The 22,702-nt window shown below is 40.0% G+C and overlaps 1 protein-coding gene across 1 annotated transcript in view; it reads right to left on the bottom strand.

The window, feature by feature from the left end:
• TP53BP2 (tumor protein p53 binding protein 2) overlaps positions 1–22,702 on the bottom strand; it is a 50,842-nt gene that overhangs the window by 16,882 nt on the left and 11,258 nt on the right. Inside the window, 8 exon segments of the mRNA XM_030034891.2 lie at positions 281–445; positions 843–890; positions 892–1,025; positions 2,458–2,632; positions 5,426–5,527; positions 6,497–6,576; positions 8,390–8,503; positions 13,930–14,077. Of these exon segments, the coding sequence (XP_029890751.1) occupies positions 281–445; positions 843–890; positions 892–1,025; positions 2,458–2,632; positions 5,426–5,527; positions 6,497–6,576; positions 8,390–8,503; positions 13,930–14,077 (966 nt within the window).

Raw genomic sequence — 22,702 nt, 5'->3', positions numbered from 1 at the left:
TTGAGATAAACATGAGGTAGTAATAGCAAAAAAAAAAAAAAAACCCACCAAAAAAACCAAACCATTTTACAAGAGGACAAGAGGAGTTCTTGTTCATAAAGAGTAAGTTAACACCAATGTATCGTGAAAAGTACTTTAATAATACAAGACTTCCACCACGTATGGATAAAAACAACAAGTCTAGCATCTGAACAGCCTTCCCCACAAGCCAGTTTTTACTTCCGACTGTACGGGCCACAAATTAAATTAATTTTTTTGTTATTAAATATCCCACACTTACTGGTACATTCTCTTTCTGTTGCAGAGCTGCCTTTTTCTTCCACAGGCGCTCTCGCAGCTCATTAACACGCTTATCCATGACTGCCACCTCCGAGTTGCGCTTGTTCAAACACTCCCTCTGTTGCTGCAGCTTGGCATTCTGCTCCTGGTTCAGTTTGTTCCTCAACTGAATAAATTCACAAAGCAGGGGTGGGGGGGGGGGGGGAGGAGGGGAAAACAACAAAAATCAAAACAAATTAACTTTCAGGATGGGGGACAGGAAACAGTTACAAAGAGAAAAGCCTTCTAAAAAGTCAAGTCATGCTGGCAAACTCAGATTATTTTCTCCAGAGAAAGTGTTGGTTAGTCTCCAAATTTTGCAGAGAGGAAAGGTATAAACACTGCGTGCTCCTTCCCCTGTTTACGTTGAACCCAGTACAACTAACCCTTCATCCTCAGCACACAGGCAGCCACACAGCTCTGTCAGGAACAGGAGCAATAGGATTTCTTTCTGACATAGTAAGAAACAACCCAACCAAGTTTTCGCCCTTAGAGTTCTGGGTCACAAGCTGGCCTTCCATTACCTGTAGCTCCTTATACAGGCGGTCAAGCTCAGCTACAGCCGACTGGTTTGTCGTGGTAACCATCAATTCGGCCGTTCTTCAGCATCTCCAGTTGCCTGGTGAGTTCCTCTACCTTTGACACCGCCAGCACCAGCTCGCGCTGCTTTTGCTGGAACAGGCTGTTCATCTGTTCAATCTCCTCCACTGGAGAGGACGAGAGAGCACAATAGCTGCCCTGAGAAACAGCCGAGCGTGGGCTGCTCCCGAGGCGAGGCGGCAGTTGAGGGGACAGAGAGCACCCTGCCGGCCTCCGGAGCAGCGCTGCGCACGGGCTGCAGCCGACCGCCGCAACTCACGGTCCCTGTCAGAGCAGCTCTTCCTCCAAGCAGTTGTAAAAGCAAACGCGCTAGCGAGATTATGCAAATTCAGTCTACTTAGAGCACTGATGAGGAGAGAGAGTATTTTTCACTTTCTGAAGTATGGAGACAAACAAAAACCGCATTACCAGGCTAAATTTCATCTGTAGAACCCTAAATTCACTTAATGTTGAATTTCACAGGGAGAGGCTCACTCGACCACAAGGCATATTTATGATATTTAAAACTCTGAATTTAGGTCGTAGGAACTCAATGACAAAACACTCGAGCTGTTACATTAAACAAAGACTCAGAGGGCTTTTTGCATCTTAAACAGCTGTAATCAGCTGCTCCCACTGCCAAAACTGTTGCACTATAGAACAAAGTTTAGGGTATCAGTAGGAGTTCGAGCAAGTACCAAGAACCAGACCTACTGGGGAAGGTGCAGGTAAACAGATACGCATGCTCCAAGATCTTGTATTACTCTACCATTCATCTACTCCTTTAAGCTGATGTTTATTTTGTGCACACCCCCAAACAGAAAATGCGTTCTCCCCATACAAAAAACACTTTTGCTTTATCTGTAAAACATCATGCTTCTGAATAAAACAATATATTTATATTTTAACTTAATAAAACAATATATTTTCATCTGCATCCAGCTGGAAATGACAAATTCTGTCCAATAAATACAGAGTTAGGGTGAAAAGGTAGGCAGAAGAATGTGTGTTGATATGAAGTCTGAAATAAATATTTAATGTTGCATCAACATGCTGAACTGCAAGCACCCAACTAGCACAGTAGCAAGCCAGACACTAGTCAGATTTCCATAATTAAAAAGAAAATACTCAGCCACTTTGGCCATTAAGTTACCTCTTGCATAAGAGGCAATGTGGCTATCAGGCCAAGCTTTGTTACAGGCCAAGAAAATAACACTCTAAATGTGTGGGGTATTAGCATCAAGGATGGAAAAAGTTACTGTGGTACACAAAGGTATAGCAAGGAAAAAACCTACTCTGTAATTAAAAAGCAGATATGCTAGGCTCAAAACACAGGGTGCCCTTATGGGATATTTTAAAATACAGTAAGAAAAATATATTTTGTTCTAGGTAATTCAGGAGTCTTCCTGGTAAATACAAGATGTGAAATTGTTAAGATTAACATTTCCTGGAACACTGTAAATGCTGCCTCTGAATCACTGAAATCACCAGAAATTTTAGAGCTCCAAGAACCACACTTCATGAAAAATCACAGGCTACTTTCCCCAAGCAGCAACTCACCTAATTTCCCATTGCTGAGTCTTTTTTGCTCCACATGGCCTTTCAGTGCTCTCACTTTCTTAAGTTTGGCTTCCTGATTCTCAGCAATTTCCTTTAATCGCTTCAGTTTTTCCTGTTCAGCAGCTTGCTGTTGCTGGCGCTGATCTTGCTGTTTCAGGAATTTCAGACGTTGTTCCTGCAGTCAAGACAAGGAATTTTTTTTTTTTTTTTTTTTTTTTTTAACATGAACTTATGGTAAGGTACTGACAAAAACAGTCTCAAAACTTAAAAACAATTGCCACAGCAGCTCAGATCAGCTTTAGGCCAGTATACCGACTTCACACTGTCAAGGGAAGTCTGAGAGAACAGAGCAAACATGTACTGATTCTGTCCCAATACAATCCTCCAGGTACAACCATTCTGTAGTACAAAAACCTACGGAAACAGAGGTGGTATCCGTGTCTAACACCCCTTGGTAAATTTTTCTTTCATGAAATTGCTCAAAACCCTTTGAAGCCTACGAAAGATTTAGCATTCATGTTCCATGAAATTTGCCAATTTCATTTGATCACTACTTGGCTCTCGAGTTGCAAGGGCTAATGATTATTTTCCCTCTACCTTTTCCATGCTGCTTGTACTTTACAGATCTCTATCATATGTCACATTTTAAGCAACTGTAAGTCATGCTGGAATATATTAGACATTCTTTATACAGAAGGTATTCCATAAATTATTGATAATTTTCATCACTCTTTGTATTTTTATTAGTTCTGCGAGAACCTACTTAAGATAGGGGAATCACTGCATACCAAAGCTCTCAAAATTTACAATTTCCTGGTAGTGATCACTGCTATCACAACAGAGGATGATTCAAGACATGGGAAAACCTCCACAGTGACCTGGCTCCCATTTATACAACAGACATCATCTCTGTGGAGAGGATCCTTCTGCCTCTCCAAGAGTATAAGAGTAAAATGGTGTGCTATCAGCTTCCATATACAGATGTCTATAGTTTAGAGCTAAAAGAAACCACTATATCACTTATAGAGACTTCCTTTAAATCACTGGCCATTACACATGGCTTCTAGTTCTGGAGATGATAGGTTGTTCCAGAGGTAGGTGAACTACTAAGACTTTCCCAAGCACCCACTAACAGCCAAGACTACCACTGCTTACTAACATTAGAACTCAACACTTCCTTGAAAAAAATCACCACTCATATTTAGAACAGGGACTCTTGTGCACTTTGAATAAAAAAGGAAGAGCAAAAGCGTGAGCTTGCCTTCCGGAGAAAGCCAGGCAGCACCTGCAGTGTATGCACTAGTTTAGAGTCAATCCCACACAGGAAAATGTCAAAAAATAGATAATACAGCTCATGTCTAAAAAGAAAGTGTATTTTTCCCCCTCAGAATCTATTTTTAATATTGCATCTGATTTCAGAAGGCAGAAAAGAGGCAATGGAAAGCCTCTCTTTGGAGCAAACCTGGTTTCCTAAATGCCCTTTCAGGGAGACAATGTTAAATGAAAAACTCTCCCATGGGACACCCACAAGGCTACTCTCCTGCAAACCACAGGCAGCAGACACCTACCTGTATGGGTAGCTATCCAGTCTCAAACTCTTTTTTTTTTTTTTTTTTTAAATCTTGTACAATTCCCTTTATAGTAATGTAGTAAATATATATATATATATATAATGTTCCTATATCTGGTTTCATATAGACAGTGACTACAGTGTTATTGCTATTTATAAGACCAAGGTCTATTACTGCCACCTGTGAGTGAAACCACCAAAAGTTATGAGAGTTCAGGCTCCGCTTTTATATGAAACACTCACCTGTCATTTGGAACCAAGAGGGCAACATTCTACCTTGACAAATTAATCTGAGCAGGATAGGTATTAACTGTGCTGCTAAAGATCAAGTGAAAACTAATCGCTTCGCTGATTGACTGATTTCTTATATTTATATTTGCATCTTCTTCATACCAGTTCTTACCATAAAACAGAAATAAAGTTTTATTTGCTATTTTGACAGGCCATAGTACCACTTTGCAGGTGCTTCAGAACCATTACAAAGCCATAGTTTGAAGCAGTCCCCCAAGATACACCTACTGAAAGCCAAGGGACCCAAACAAGATGCTAAACATGGGGTGGGTGCTAGAACTCAAGCTACCTTGAAAGGAGAGTGAGACGGGGCTTCTGACAGAGGAAGAGTAGCAAGACAAGAGCCCCAGAGCAGCCGCCTCCCCCTGTAGAGCACATTCTGAAAGGCATGGGAACTCAACCATCCAAACAGCTGAGTGCTCTTCAGGATGGACTTGCATTTAACGATTCTTTGCAAAAAGCAGCATTTTCTACAGTATTTTCAAGAGTAGTGTGTACAACACTTAAGTCAAATATGAAATCCATGCCACCATTCTGAGGAGTCATTCAGAGTATTTTTTCCCCTAAACAATTCTAGGAGCACCCTGTGTGCTTTCATTAGCTTTTCTGTTATTGTTCAGCAAACATTTTATAAATCATTCTCTTAGTTACTTTTATCACATACATGCCATCTTTCCCAGACAGCTGCCCCAGGAAACCAGGCACACTGAACTCTGTCAGGAGAAAGCAAGATATCATTACAGGACAGCATTATATCCAGAGACAAAAGCATTGTTCGGTGATCAAACCGGTGAATGGCTGGTCACGACACAGAACACAAATAGGGCTGGCAGAGCCACCAGGGTGAATGACAATATCTTAATGTTATATGCTCTATCCTTTCAGTAAGCTATACGGTCACTTATATCACTGGCATTATTTTAATGTTTTACTGCTAGATATTTGCATACGTTGACTTTCAAATTAAAAAAGAGGGAGCCAAAAAAAGGGAGCCCTCTGTTTACAAGAGGTGAAAAAAAAAAAATACAAATCCCCAACCCTCCCTCCACCTCATGTGACTCTTACTACCTTTGTTCCTGGCTGTAAACAATCTCATTCCAAACTCACCTTGTTAGCCAGCATTTGCTGTTGAGCCTCAATTTGTTGCTGCTGGCGTGATGCCATTTCCTGAAGTTCAGCCAGTGTCATATCCATCCTTGGAGCACTGACCTGTCAAAGAAAATCCAAAGCATGCTAAGTCTAGAATTTTTAATTTGGCTAGCATGCAACTTCATAGAGCTACTGCAGAAAAGTATGATAAAGGTCTTTAAAAAAATAATAACAAAAACTGAGTATCCAGTAAAATAATTAGAAAGAAATGGCATATTTCCATGGCAAAAGAATAAATAGTTGTAAGCTCATACACACGTGTAGCCATACCAGCAACACACACAAGTTGACATCTCTTGAAACATTAATATTTCTAGCAAAATCTCAGCAGCATTTTAAAGAGGCATTTCAGAGCCCTTTATAATTAAGCTCAGCATGAATCAGCTTTGACTGACTGAGCCCAGAATGCTCAGCACACAGCAGGATTGATCTGTGGTCGTAGGTGTACCGTTCAAATTCAATTCAAAGCACTTCAATGCAAGTTAAAGAAAACAAAGTTTAAATATAGCGGGGGAAAAAACCCACCACCCTCAAAGGTAGCATTATTATTACATGAGTTACCTGTTCACATCTGTTTCCTGAACCTAGATTCAATCTTATATCCATAATTATATCTTCTGGACCAAGAAAAAATGACAGACAGTGGATTCAATGCTGAAACACTAACTGGTCTCAACTTGAAATCTGGAACTAAGGGATCTCTGGCACAAAACTGAACATGAAATTACTAATGAACTGAAGGAAAACAAGAGAAAATTTTCAATGGGAGTAAAAAAGGGAAAGTATGCTGAATTTGTATGGGTAATCTCAGAGCAGCAAACACAGATATGGCAACCAGTGGACCTCAGAGACATCTTAAGAACTAAAATCAAGGGTGATAATTGTTAGAGGCTTTGTGTCTGTTTTACAGCAGTCATTAGAGATCTCTCCAAAATAGCCTCTTAGTTTCCAGGGTAGGATTTGCACCAGTATCTCAAAGGAAGGGAAGCCCCCATTTTCACTATACTGGCCGCTGCATCAAGCACTTACTCCATTCTCTATTCTTCGATCACCAGGCACTTTCACACCATTTCTTTTTAAGGCTGGATCTTGAGACCTTTGGCCAGTCCCTAGAAGAAATACAGGACAGTCAAAGACGGTAAGGTATTTTAGGATTTTTCTTATCCCTTTAGACATAGCATTCAATACAAAAGGGGAAACAGTACAATCATTTTGTTTTAGAATCTGAACAACTGTTCTTCCCATGCTCTTGCCACTTAGAGAAACCTGACTGATGACACAAGATATTTTTGTGAGACTGCTGTTCAATGGCAACATTTATTTTGAGATATAAGACTGTTTAAACACAGACAATCAAAAAAGCTTAACCAACAGTATGCCATTTCAATATTTCTCCCGTGGCCAACAGCCCCCTAGTAAGTCTGCATTACAGATGAATAGTCACAAAACCATGTTCCCCTCTACAAATGACACAAAAATATCTGGTTAATTCAGTGAGGCATTTAGATCACAGTGTCTTAAAACCAGCACCTAGATGTTCTGGTTTGCCTTTGTCAACTGTCTCACAGAGAATATGAATAACAACAGTTAAAGGTTAGTCACCTATCATGAAAGCTGCACCACTTAATCTACAGCTGATTATTTGCACATAACAAAGTTTAAAAGCACAATTTTTTTTTTCCTGGCAGTCATTGTGACAGTAAAGATGCTACTTAACTAGAATCCTACTTTAATGTTTCCATCAAATTATGTACAAATGGTGTTCAGATGCCAAAGACCAAGCTCGCTCATTTCCCTGTAGGACACACATGTACTACAGGATGAAACCATCTCTGTTCACTTCTTAGGTATTCTTAGGTATCACTTGATACCCATTTCAAGAGCATGTTCTTGCAAGACTAACTGCAGACCTCCTAACTATTCATTTGCTCTTCCTCAAACATATTGCTTAGCAATGCCGTGGCCAATAAAATGCCAATAATCCTTATACTATGAGCACTCTGGACTTGAAAAATTACAGTGTGACAACTAAGCTGCACTGTAAGATCCTTGGTAGGTAGAAATAGCACAGCTTTAACTTTTCATGTACTCATTCTATCATCATTACACATTTCAAACATCAAGATACATTTAGCCATTTTAAAATACGCTGGGTACAATGCCACTTAACACAAATGTGGTATTTCCAACACCAAGGAAGATTACCAAGGATGAAAACAGAAAAAGGGGAGGAAGAAGACTGATTTAAAGGTGAAAGTGTTACGGATTCTACTGAAGAGATTAACATGAGATGCACAGAAAAACCTTGAAAAGCAAAAAGTCATTTTCTTTATAGGTTTCATATTTAGATTTACAATGCATAGATATTACGTTCTCAGAGAACGTGACTAGGCAGTTAATTTAATGCTATTCCTGAAACTAATATGAAAGTGTAGATTGTGGGAGAAACATCAAAGAACTCCACCTTTTGACAAGTATGCTAAGTTTATCACCCTGGTAAAGTACTATCCAGGTGAAACATCCTAAGCCCAAATAATAAGTTACGTTACTGGACAACGGTTTGGTTAGTAGATTTAAAAGAAGAGACCATCACAGATCTCTAGGTATTTAGCTGTGGCTAATATATTTAATACAGGATGCGCTTGGATGCTTTGGTGACGACCAGCTCTAGAAAACCTGCAAAAGTTCCAATTTGGATTTAAAGTCCCCAGATCTGGCAAGGAAGGATGAGGTATTTACTAAAATGAACAAGTTTTCTGTTACTAGCATTCTCTATTCGTAAGAAAATAACGGCCAGACCAAAGAGGGCTGCAATACCATACTGACTACCAATATTAATAAATAACACACACAAGCTGTTTCCTTAACCTTGAGGAATGAAATGAAACTTAGACAAATGGACCAGCTAAGATCAACACCTACCTGCTTCCCGGCAGGGAGAGCGTTCATGCCGAAGAAAGAAACGAACCTCACTTCTCTGCATTCCAAAGCGCTGCAAAATATCCAGCATCCGTTCATTATCAGCTATGGGACGTTCTGAAAGAGTAAAAAGCCAGTTGACTATTACATTCCTATGTAGCTTGGGCACATACCAAAACAAAAAAAAAAAGTCTGTCCATCATCTTTCACCTGAACACCTTTTATTACTTGGGTACAGTGTGTGCATGTAACCCTTGCCCTCATCCAAAGCACTTCTAACTTTCCCTTAGGAAGGCACTGTACCACTCCTTGCTTCTGAAATTAAACCAACACCTCTGAAAAGTAGATATGGTCCTTTAAAAGTCAGTCCCCAAAGGGAGAAGCTGAGGCACTGTCACAGCCCAAGGGGAAGCAAACAAGCAATTCAGAGCTTTCAGCTCTAGTGCCTTAAGTTTTGTATTTGCAAATCATCTCACCCACTCACCACCACAGGAAATGTGCTGGCATACCTTTTTGCTCCACTTCTGCGGAACCTCAGACAAACTTATTTCTTAGTCATTCCCACCCCCTCCTCAAGGGCTCCCCTGCCTCGATTCCTACTCCTATTCCAATGAGAAATAAGAGAGATGCAAAGATAAACTCTCAGACAAGAAGAATTCTTCTCTTACTGCTTCCTAAGGATTGCGATCAAATGCCAGATTGCAGGCCTTGCATTCAAGCTCAGGCAGAAGCACTCAATACCCTGAAGAGGCTCCTACGCAGTACTCAACAGGCTTGATCCTCAGCAAGCCATCACAGCTCCTGTCACTTCAAGTGTTCTCCTCTAGCTCCTGTCAGCCATAGATCCAGCTCACTCTCTCAGACAGCAAATTTGATGAAGTTCAGAATACAGGTGTTTCAAAAGCTGTGCTTCTGATAAACCTGGAAAAGCCAAACTATTTTGGATTCATGGCTCAAAGAAAAGAAAGAGAAAAGAAAAGGAACTCCAATAAGAATTTGCTATTCTTTTCAGACAGTTAAGATGAGATTTCTTAAAAAGTTACATGCACAGGTCCACTGAATTTCTTTTCCTGCTCTTGTTCCCAAGTTCAAGATTCAGTCACATTTCCAATTTTTAAGCCTTACTTGTTGCCTTTTGATATTGCAAAAATCCAGTGGGAGTCTTTATCTACTGCCTTCATTTACCAGTACTCCTCCCTTTCTGTACTGCTGTTCTTCCAAATTTTACACACTTCATAGCTGAGCATTCACAGAGACTATATAATTAGAATTACTTATTGGCCTCTAAATATTTACATAGAAGCAATTGCTTTTGTTATTCTAGACATTTTACCATACATTTTTACACCTATGTTAAAAGTGATGGCAAATATATGGTCAATACATTATAGTAGTCAACTTTCTGCAGTCAGGATACTGTCATAGTATCTTATGACAACATCTGAGACTCACGATCAGGTTAGATCCATTTGCACTGGGTGCCAGACAAACAGAATATATTGTTCCTGGCCTGAGAAATAAGACAAGCAGACAAATACTGAAATTAAATACCCCCACTTTTGCACCAGTTTTGTTTTTCCTGACATTGCTTTTGTTGGATGTTTGGAGGGGAGAGGGGAGAAATCAGAGAGTAGTTCATTCATATTCAATGGAGGGTCTTTCAAAGTCACTATCTTAATATGGAATAATAATTTCAGGAGAAAAATTGTTGGTGTTAAGTATAAATGTTTTCAGTTTCATAAGACAAGGAGCTACCAACATGTTTCCAGCACGTGAAAAGCTCTTTTCAACATAAAAGTGTTCCTTTAAATGAAAATGCTGCAGCTGCGCTCAAGCAATCTAGGAAGGAAAATTTCTGGAGTCATTGTCAAAAGAGATTAGCTTTACAGAATAAGCAAGTAGGTCACTGTTACAGAAAAAGCAGTCTCTCGGCGGTTACTTGTCTAGACAGCTAAATAAGCTCTTCATCTACTAAACCTTAATTCAAGGAAAAAAAAAGGCAAAAACAAAAAAACAACAGTACCACTGTCAGATTTCCATCTTAAAGAATATACAGCAGGTTTATAAGACAGATTTCTAGCAGCTCGGCAATACTTCAACTGAAACTCTATAATCAAGGGAGATGCCCTTTACACAAGGATTCTGTTAATACCACTCAGTGACTTCAAAGGAAGGTCAAAGAGATTTCAAATACCAAACAAAACTACATTTGGAAAGCTCAAGAAGAAAGGACAAACAATCGGACTTCATTTTTTTATTCCCTGTCTCAAAGGAAAAAAAAAAAAAATCTTTATACACGCACACACCTTTTGACTGCTTTCCACAGTGGCCAAGGCAGTCACCTAACAGAATTCTGGCAATAATAGGAAGATCAAGAAATTTTGCCCTGATACTCATCAAATTTCAAGTAAAACTGGGAGGACAGGGAGCAGTAAACTTGCCCCCTTCAGGGAGCAGAGTGCCTCAAGCGCACTTGCAGCAATCTTTCAAAGTACACTTAATAAGGTCTGACAACAGAAGCTAAAATTCCTGAGCAAGCGTCAGAAAGAGAGACACACCAGTGATCTAAGAAGGATCTCAGTAATTGAAGTCTGAGAAGTCATTTTCCAACATAAATCTTTTGTTTCTACCCCAGAAAGTTAGCTGCCATGCACCATGTTTGTTTTAAAATAAAGTTTAATTTGTTCAGTGTAAAACACAAACAAAATAGAAGTCATGGCATACCTTGGCAAAACAAGATAGTGAACTTTGCTGACATCTAAAATGAGATTAGGCAAAAGCTAAAAGTATTTCTCTCCATCCCTGCACCCCCCACCCGAAATCCAAGATATGCATGAAAACATATCTTGCAAATGGTTGCTACTGGATGTTATACAGACGCTTAAGAAAGGATGTATTTTATCCAAAACAACATGCACGTACTTCATCCAGTACTCAAGTCTTTTAATGTTACATGATTTGAGACTACTGCATTTTTTATTACCAAGTACAATCTGAAACTGTATACAGTTTTATATACACACCAATGTTTGTATATGGAAGTAAATAATTAGTAAATATGATAGGATCAGTGAAGGGAACAAAGTAATTTGGTTTCTAAAACAATTGTCAAGGTTTTCACTGTATAAATGGACAATACTTTTTTTTTTTTCCTCTGTCTTATGACAATAGCTGTGCAAGTAACATTTAGATAACCATTCTCGTGGTATCTCATGATGTCCTTACAAAGACTATCTCAGAAAAAATTCTCTGCTTCACTTTATGTTTCTGTATCCAGATTATTTTCTTACATCTCCTTGAGTACCAGAGAAGCTGACAAGTTGATTTTACAAATAAACCTCCATGTATTATATGGTCCCACTCAGCCAGAAGTTTACTTTTCAGTTTAGCAAGACCATTTGGACACTAAGGACTGGCAGACTTCACTTGGCTCTCGGTATAAGTGCTCTCCCTTGATTTCAGGACAATCTTGCTAACCTTTCTAGCATACTCTACCTCAACATCTCAAAATCCAATCAAGAATCCAGGTTCAGGAAACACAAGGAGAAGAGCTGCCCACTCTAGCAGGGCTCCAACTTTGGTAACAATAGGAGAACCCTGTCCCTTACCATCACAACCTGTGCTCTTCAACAGGGTGTGGGTCTAAGGCTAACTATAAATTCAGCGGTTTTACCTAAACCTACAGTCTTTCACTGTAGACTTTGGTAGTGTGTTGATTTAGACAGAGTTGGACAAAGATGTACAATAAAAACACTTTCCTAAAAGATCTTTCCCTGCTGGATTGGTGATTTTATTTGACTATCATTTATAAAGAGAAGATGCTTTCTTTTCTAAGGAGAAGAAAAAAATTTCTGTTGCATTTTTTTTGAACTTAGAAATATCAGAAACATTACATCTCTGTCAGAAGGGGCTAAAAGTCAAGAGAGAACTCAGGTATCTCATGCTATTAAACAAACATCCAGCTCACCAAAGACTTCTTTGAACAGGTATGAGCCAGAGCCAACAGCAGAGGAAGACAGGAACATAAGCTCTTATCATCTGATTCTCTATAATTTTGTTGAAGCATCTCAAAAAAGTTGGATCCAATATCATTATTTTTCATGACTTAAAGTCGTGTCCTGATGCATCTATTTTATGCCTCTGGATGGTTACCAGTATCTAATGAGTACCATAGAGACAGGAGATAGTCAAGAGTCCTTTCCCATTTAAGCCATGAAAAGTTAGCCACACTTTAGCTTTTGATTCGGTTGTTGACATGTTCTCCAGTTCCAGTGTAGCACTGCAAGCTAGGGAAAATCAGCAAGAACATAGAAGGAGGAACAAAAGCCATAACAAGCCACACACATAAAAACCCCCTTCCACAGGCTTAAAAGGACAGGGGATGGTCAAAAGTAGTTTCTACATCCTCTCTCCCACCCACCACACACCTTCTTTAGAGCACTTCACATCAGGTAACTCCTACTACTTCTGGTAACACCCCTTCCAAACTCAATTAACACAATCAGGAACAACAATGTCATCAGAAAAAGGAAGTTTTCCTTTGTCACTGCAAGTGAAAATGGCTATGGGGTTGAAGAAATTATTCTGACTGGGTCACAGAACTATTGATACTTATGTCCTGGTTTTGGCTGGGATAGAGTTAATTTTCTTCCTAGTAGCTGGTACAGTGTTGTTTTGGGTTCAGTATGAGAGAATGTTGATAACACACTGATGTTTTCAGTTGTTGCTAAGTAGTGTTTAGACCAAGTCAAGGATTTTTCAGCTTCTCATGCCCAGCCATCAAGAAGGCTGGAGGGGCACAAGAAGTTGGGAGGGGACACAGCCAGGGCAGCTGACCCAAACTGGCCAAAGGGGTATTCCATACCACGTGACATCATGCCCAGTATATAAACTGGGGGGAGTTGGCCTGGGAGGGATCGCTGCTCAGGAACTAACTGGGCATCCGTCAGCGAGTGGTGAGCAATTGCATTGTGCATCACTTGTTCTGTATATTCCAATTATTTTATTATTATTATTGTCATTTTATTATTGTTATTATTATCATTACTAGTTTCTTCCTTTCTGTTCTATTAATCTGTTCTTATCTCAACCCACAAGTTTTACTTTTTTCCCCCCAACTCTCCCCCAACCCACTGGGTGGGGGGAAAGTGAGTGAGTGGCTGTGTGGTGCTTAGTTCCTGGGTGGGGTTAAACCACAACAACTTGCTACTTCAAAAACCTCACACAGGCCACTCGGATCCCACTGTGGGGAGAAGAAGGAAGAGAAAACAACTCCCCCACACCCTTCAGAGACTCATTTGAGTCAGAGAAGAGCTGCATACACAGAAGAACATCCTGCATGCTTGATTCCCATTCTTTTAACTCATTTTTGCATGTGCGAGCCTTTCTGTAGATGCATTATCACACAGCAGGTCTGATGAAGATATTAACAAAACTAAGGCAGAAACCCTGTGGGACAGGACCACATCTGTCAAGGTCTCTGTGCACTACCTTATTAGAAGTAGTGAATGCCCAGTAATTTACAAAGTGCAAGCCTAACCTACCTGAGCCACACCACACTTCAGCCAGGTGGCACTCAGTCTCACCAGGCTCCTTGCACAGCTCCACCACATCTCTGCAGGTCGTTTCAGGGGTGACTGGCACCTCAGTGAAGTGCTGCTCATTGTTACTGAGGTACACTGTCAGAAACATCTGGAAAAGACAAAGGCAAGAGCACACAGTTACTTTATAACACAAAGCCAGACTGCACATCAGAGTCACAATCCTCTCATTAAATGCATTATTTTCAACACAATTGTATCATTTGTTAACTACTGTGCATACAGAATGCAAAACAAAACCAAACTTCTTTTTAAGGTACAAGCAAGTAAGACACTATGGAAGTAATTCTCTGCTCAACTGAATTACATTGCTGGAGAATTGTTTGGTTTTAAATCTGGTCCTACTGCTCCTTCCTTCTCTCTGGTGATGTGCCAGAACTCCGCCCACCTTACTATACGTATATACTGCACCCATTTGACACAGCAGGAAAAACAGTCATCTAGAGTTCAGAAATATTCTTTACAGTGAAAAACAATGGCAATTACATCTGGGGAAAAAAAAAAAAAAGACTGGAGCTTACTACATAGGCAGTGAAGTGGAAACATAATTTGCATTTCCATAACACATTTCATCGGAAGGTTTCTTAGAAACACAAGTTGACTTGCTACGCCCTTAGTCTCAGTCTGAATACAAGGTTCCCCCCAAACACCATTCACAGGAAAGCAAGGATATTTTACTTGGCTACCTCTTCACAGCTGCAGAAGGATCCTTGATCTTTGGTTATTATTCTGTACAAACACACCACACAGCTAGACATTATTCTTGCTCATGTCTTTCCTGCCACAACTAGAAAATGAGCATTTTAAGAATTAGTTGCCTTATTTGATAGAAAATATTGATGATTACTGCCTCTGAACACCACCTCGCTATATGCTATTAATATTAAACTGCTATCAAAGCTTATCTCCTAGCTAAAAATTTACATCAATTCTCTTCTGAGACCTATTCTCAACTTCAGTATCAAATGGCTGCTAGTCACATGCAGCAATCTGTGTTCACACTGTGTGAATACTCTGGAACAAGTATTTTTGATGCCACTTCAAAGTGAAATTTAGCCTCATCTTCTTCACAGTTTTAGGAACCCCCTCTTGGAGATTCCCCCAGAACAGAACCATGCACACACACATCCCTAACATCTCCAAAGGCTTTTCAGGGCTCTTCAAGTGCTGAGAGCCCCTCCACCCCTATGAGAGAAGCTGTCTTTATTCTTTTAAAAACTTCTACAAAAACATTCCACACACAGCATGTCTTGTTATACAGAGTATAAGTATTTGTCCCACTTGTGGCAGTATAAACACTTGCAAATAATATTTCGGGCCCTGGCACTGCACCAGATTTAGCACCAGTTTCTGATCTCTGGTTTTGCCCAGCTCCCCAAGACAACATTTCTGATAAGTTCCTAAAGACCTTCTACACATATTCACAGAGCAAAAAAAGCCTGGTGAAAGAGAGCTCAAAACTGTCTGTAATCCTTAGGAAAATGTTCAGATGCCCCAACCATTTCGTTGTCACATTATGGCAAAAAACCAAACACACACACACTTGGAGCTTGTAAGGAGAGAAATTAGGAGAGAAAAGGTGGAAAATGCAAAGGCAGCAACAAAATTCCAGTTACTGACCGATGGAAGCTGGTGAATCCCTTGGAGGGCAGGCAGGCAGATGGAGCAGAACACCCAGCACTTCAAGATTTTAGCTTGAATCAAGGCCGGGGTCACAGCTGATCGCCCATGGGTGGCAGGGAATTCGTGTTAACCCTGCTCCCTCTCTGGTATGCTTTGTGTGGACCAAAGCTGTGGGGCAGGCAGTCAGGTAGGATCAGCTTACTACATCCACTCATTACATAGCGAAGACAGGCGCAACCATTGCACTGTTTACAGCACAGTGCATTGAAGTACTGACCTAAATTAAGAGACAAAGCTTTCCAACCAGGAACTCTGATACTCAGCTTTAATCTTTTGTCACTGAACATGCTACCTTTTGGATGTAGTGTTTCTAGAGGAGACTGACAGTGAGGGATGCCACGTGCAACCAGGTAAGGATATCACTTCATCACAAAAATTGGGGCAGAAAAGTGTAAAATAAAAAAAGAGGCTCCCAAATAGCTGTAGAGCAGGGTTATATAGGTATGTAAAACACATCAACATTTCACATTTAATGCTGTACAACCTCGTATTCAGAGCAACATTAAAATCGCACAGGCTGTGTATCTGCAGTAACATTTGTTGGTTTTAAAATATGAGCTCACAGATGGGCATTAAGAGAAAATTATAAAAAACATGGCATTATACACAAAGCAGACCTAATTTGACCCTAACAGGGCTGTTCACTCTTCAGTGTGCCTGTTTATATCCAGTTGTTAATCCTTAGGATTTACCAATACAGACAACTACACAGGAAGGATCACGAGTTGCCATTTCTATCCACAATGCTCAGGATAATTACTAATACATTAAGCCAAGAGCACTCAAACCTGGTGTGTGGGGGCCATTTCTGAGACTTGGTAGCGTCTGCATTACCTCTATCCCACATATTCTATGAACTGGAGGAAAAAAAAGCAACCAAACTCTGCAAGTTCCTTAAAAGAATACCTCAGTGTTACAAGTCTGAAGGAACTAAAAGGCTACAAAATTAACATGACCTTCACAGTTACCTCATCCCACTTCCCCTTAGATGCAACAACAATGCTGAGATGATTCAGAAGTCCTCTAAGTAGTTGTATCCCTCCTCTCCCACCCAAATGGTGGTCACATTTACTACCTTGCAGGAGAGAGGCAAGGCGCTAGCCCTGCCTGCTCCACTGCCTGCACATTTGCGAGGTCCCCTGGGGTAGCCTGCTCCCCACTTGGCCGCATCAGAGCCTAGGGCAAGCACTGACCAGGGAGCATCCATCAGAGAGATGTCCCTCTCCCCAGAGAGAGTTGGGAAAGGTAAAGAAGGCTGGTGTGAACCAGAAGCCCGCTATGGCTTCTTGGCGCTGCTCGTATCCGTCAGTGACTGCTGTTGCTTGCACCACCTCACATTAGGATCCCAAGAAGTGATCCTTCCGCTGGGAATGGTTCAAATGCAACATTTATTAACTACCCTACCAGCTAGTTTATATTGCTGTTTGATCACTGCGCAGCAGCGTAAAACAAAGGAAACAGGAATACTCTCATGACACCTTGTTCAGCAGTTTGAATCCTGTAGACTGCATCAAGCTAGAGCATAAAGCGGTCTTTTACTCCTCCCTGAAACCGAAGATGTTACGACAGTTACATACAGGCATTGAGGAGTTAAGATAGAAGGAAAAAAGAAGAAACAACATGCAAAAAATTCAGTTTCAAGCTAGGCGTAAGTGAAAGAGTTGATAAAAAAAAGAGAGGATGACAAATCTCAGTCAGACCTTGCACTACTTTTAAAGACAGCATCCAAGCAAATACTGAAATATCTGACAATTCCATATAACCTTGGATGAGGGTTTTTTTCCTCTCTTAGACTTTTAAAGATTCAGTTTTCGGAATGCCCAACATACAGGCTGAGCACTTTTAAACAGGACTCAGGTCCCTAAGTTCTAAACTAAAGATTTCCCCTTCATTCCCCACCACCAAGATGTACTCACTGTTTGCGGGTACTGAAGAGCTTTAAAATGTAAAAGCATTCCAGTACTGTGGCATACTTGCAAGAAACCAGGGATGTGTTGTGTACCTACTGAAGCAGTTCCTTTTAAAATCACATCACAGATTTCAGCTGACTCTGCTACAGCTTAGAAAATAAAAGTTTGCAGTTATGGAGCCACCAAATGAGGCAGTTCGATCGAATGCACCAAGGGCATCAAAGGGATTACCAAGGACACATGAGCTAAAGCAAGAGATAGTTTTTGCAAGGAAGGACTCTGACATATGACTTATAAACAACTGAATGGCAAAACAGAGTACCAAACAAAGGACTTTATGTCTCAAAAAAGCCTGCCACTTGAGACACAAATCTAAGAAAATCCAAATTGGTATGAATTACAACTTTGAGTCCTCTCAGCACGAAATATATCATTTTGTTCCAAACCATGTTACTTATGCATCACCTCCAACTACAGCCACTAAGTCTGGACTGTAACACACCCCGGAACAGGAAGAGAATGTAGCAAAAAAGCAAACAAACAGGAGGAGAGAAGGCGGCATCAATTAAAGCAAGGCGGCATCACACCCAACTTCATAATCTTCCATCTCTCTTCTGCACGTCAGTCCCAAACAGCCTTACATTTGCCCACAAATCTGATCCATTTGTTGCTAAGCCCACCAACAGGATCATTTCATACAATTGCACTGATATTAAATACGACATAACAGGTCTCAACTTACCTGTAAATAAGTTTTCTTCAACTGAAAGTAAAATATTTAAGAATAACTAGTTCTACAAAAGTGCTAGGCTATGACCACACTACATTTTGGCTCCTGCTCTGTTATACTAAAAAAACCCCCCAAAACAGCTTCCAAACCTGTCTGGAATACAAACCTGAGCAAACACATTCCTTACAATTTACATTCATCCAATGAGATATTGTTTATTATCAAAGACCTGATATCAATCTTCTCTTTAGATCAGAAGACCTCAATTATTGATTAAAAGGGGGGAAAAATAGAAATGCAATTTACTTTTCAGCTTTGATGGTGTTTCTGTAAGGATCAGACTTCTTTTACTCTTTACTTATTATGAAACTGGTATCACACATCTTGGGTATTAAAAGGCTGTTAAATTGGACATTTTCTAATTAATATACTACTAATACTCAATTATTCAGGATGCAAGTATTCAGGGGAAAACTCTATTATTGTGCATGATGTAAATTAAAATACAAGGACTTCATTAATCCCTGAAACTACCCAACTTTAAACGATGAACACACTTTTTTTTCCCCCAACAGTTTCTAGTGAAAGATCTAATTCAAATCATAAAATTTCAACAACAGACAACAATCTTCCAGGGCAAAACTCAGTCCTTTATAAAATATTATAATCAAGTAGAGAATTTATTAAAACAAACAAACAAAAAAACCCACAAACAAACAAACTTAACCCTGGTTTTCACTATTTGCTGAATTCCTAACTTTATGCAGTCTTCTAACTTTATGCAGTCTTCCTGTACAGCATATAATATACAACACAAACTGTGGCATCTATTCACATAGCATTTTTCATCTTCAAAGCATCTTATGACCAGGAAGCTGTGACACAAGCAAGCCGTTTCCTACTTTACAGACAGGGAAACTTGAGGCATACAAGAAGGCAACAACAGAGACAAGGACATTATTTGGTAGCCAAACAAGCACACTGCCTCTCGAAATAGTCGTTTATTTCATTACTTTGCATTAGAGCTCATAATATAATTCTGTACCACCTTCCATATTCTCTGCATTTTAGACCAAAACTCAATACCCTTGAACCACACAATACTAGTGTTGGGAGTTTTTACATTTCCGTAAGACAGCTAAGTAATGGTCTTAGCTTGTGTAACAAATTTTCTTAGCTCTCATTTTTAAGGAGGCATTGGAAGTCATTCTTAAGGTTAATAATGCAATGCTTTGCAGTAATATTCTCTCTACTGTTATCCGAGTTATACCTATTAAATTACACTGCGAATGTTTCAACAGAGACAATGTATCTTCCTACAACATGGAAAGCATGTACACCCAATGTGCTGTATAAACAAGCCTCCAAAAAGGAGCTCATAGCACGCCCTTCAATGACTTTTCTACACAGTGTGGTTACACAGCAGCAATATACATCAATACAGAAAATATATTTGACAATTATGTGAAATAGCTTTTTTCAAACACTGTGTGGGATGGAAAATAATTACAAGAATATAATTTACATCCTGAACTAAAACATATTTTTAGAAGTTAATTTTAGTTAGCTGAAATACTAGCAACATAAAATTTTTAGAATGAATAGATTAACTATCAGATTTCAAGTACAGATGACAGAAATGAGAAATAACTGCTTCCACCCACCGACCTGATACCTATGGTATCAACCACAAATGAGTCTTCCCTGATAAATATAAAACCCCTCCAAACAAAGAGTTTTAAATGGAAGTCTTGCATCTTACCTAGTGGGAACACTGATGCTGCACCTTCCCAGATAGCCATAAAGAAATCAGCTGCTAAAATAGGTATTTTTGCTGACTTGATGCAACTTTCTAAACAACAGAAGACAGCCTGCACAACAGCACATTTTCCTGTTCTGATAAGCAGCATTCTGAGCTGGTGCATAGTTACGAGTCTCCGCTTAATGCAAAGTATACCACGATAATAAAGTAATTCAGTGATTCTTTCACATCAAGTTCCTCAGAACCTGAAAACAGCCCTTCAGGAGGCAGCATCCTCACTTATTGTACCTGAAGATTAAGGTAAGCAAAAGATAATAGACTTACTAGAAGACAGGCACACGGGATGATTGCTATCCCCAATCCTTTTCATATTCAGCTGTTCAATAAAGCTAGGTTCAACAGAAATGCAGAGTAAAGTTTAGTATTTGCCTATGGCCACACCCAAATGCATGGAGTTAGGTTCTTGCCATCTCACCCACTGCACACACTACTCCATTTATATTGTACTGGCTTTTGGCCATAAATATGAGAAAGGAAGTTATGATGCAAGGTAGGTGGAGTACAGTAGGAAGCACCATGGGACTGTTCAGATTATTCCCAGTCTATATAAAGCACAGCCCTTTTCCCTTTCAATTGTATCACAGAAGAAAACAAGACTGAGCCTTTAATCTCAAAGGCCTGGTAGTTTCTGCTTGTATAGGTTATTTTAAAGATAAGTTTATTATGTATTTGTATTTTATCTTTGGTAAAAATGTCAATTTTTTTCCAGGACTTAAAATACAATGTACATCTATGTGCGTTTTGGGAGGTATGGGGAAGAAGAGCTACAAACAGCAAAGAGGAAGCTTTCCCCTCCCCTTCCTTTTTTTCTCCCTCTTATCCTTAATGCAGAGAGAGAGCAGAATGAAAGCCATCTGCTTTTGGTATACACTAGTTACACTGGGCAAACGCTATAGCACAAATGACACATTACATCTTACTATCAGGCATGCATCTGAATCATCATTAGGGGATCTGAAGAGCTGCAAGGAAAACAGTCCGAGTTCTGGCCAAGCATTGTTACCAGCTGAAATTAACGGATGTAGGTTTGCAACCTTCCTACTTTCATGGACTGCAACCTCAAAGACAGAGCTCAGTGCTTCAGTTCAGACTTACAAACGAGGAAGATGCAATTACAATCTTCCTGCCAAACCTTATAGAAAATCATCATCATCATCTTAGTTTATCCATTTTGATTTTGTGAAATCTGTCGAGCGTAGCTCAGGACTGGTAAATAGAGGATTCCTAACCTATGTTCCCCCCCTCTTTCAGTAGAGTATTATGCACAAGGTCATTAAGAGAGCTTTCTGAACAAAGACTTTTACTTTGTACCCAAGGTACATTTTCCGACTTGACACTTTTCTTCAGTCATTCTGATACACAAAAAGAGAGCAAACATCCTCCCATAAACCAGACATCAGAAAGGTCTATGCGAATGAAGCTTACTATTTTGGATGAACGCTAAGCACAGGCGCAACACACTCCGCGCTCCTCAGTTGAGCTACCACTTATCACTGAAGGCAAGAATGTTTCAAATCAAGTGTGGCTTTTAAAGCCACTTACACTTTGGCACTGGGTATCTATTCCAACATCAGCATTAAATAGAAGAAAACATTCTAAAAGATACAGGCCAGTTTGGTTGGGTTTTAAGATACATAAACTAAATTGGTTTCAGTAACATATGTAGGAAACCACAGCCTTTTACTGAGCACCCACATTTGCCGACACATCACATACACCTCATTCTGCTCGGACCCGAATCCACACTTGGATTTGCATCAATTTAGTTAAATAACTGCAGGAATTAAGGGTAAACAAACCCTGAATATATTCTTCATATTGTACCACATGGCAGCATGTTCACAGATGTCTTCCCATTGCCACCTGTGAAGTTCCTCTCCTCCACACATTTCCCCCTCCTTGTCCTCTTCCCCTTTCTCCCCAGATCCTTCCTTTTGGCTCCTTAGAGCCACACTTTTGCACTGTTGGACACTTCACCAAAACCTACTGCGAGTTGACTGGCAGAAAAGCAAGCCTACACACGGTGTTTGGACTTGCACAGTTGGTGTCCTACTTGGAGCTTGCTCCTCCTCCTCCTGGAGTCAGCAAAGGAGAATTGGGTCTTTGGAGGCTTGCCCCTTCAGGCAGACTCTGCCTCATCTTCTGAGTTCAGCACTGAGTTATAAACACTTGGTACACAAGGAGAAAGCAATTAATACTATTTTCAGGCAGATAAAAAATGGTACCACACAATTCTTACAATAGGTGCTATGCTCTGGAAAAGGATAACAGTCTAACTCATACAACATAACCACAGGGGTTTACAGCTGCTCCTCCTCCCATTCTTCAGTATCGCAACACACACTGCACCTAACAAGAGCCTAAAGCCAAGGCAACATCCAAGTATAATGAATGGGGTTATGAACTCAAGCTTAAGCCTGAATCATCTCAATTTTCTGTACTTGCGTCAAACCCAGAGGCAGTCTTTGTATTAAAAAAAAAAAAACACCAAACCTCAAAACAACAAAACACACCCCACCTAAATAAAGGAAAATAAAAAAAGAAGCTAAGCTGCTCTTGCTGCTCCAGAGC

Source organism: Aquila chrysaetos, chromosome 13 (genome assembly GCF_900496995.4).
Source record: "Aquila chrysaetos chrysaetos chromosome 13, bAquChr1.4, whole genome shotgun sequence".
Taxonomy (NCBI): Eukaryota; Metazoa; Chordata; class Aves; order Accipitriformes; family Accipitridae; genus Aquila; species Aquila chrysaetos.
The sequence above is the reverse complement of the archived record's forward strand: the minus strand, read 5'-3'. Positions and strand labels throughout refer to the sequence as shown.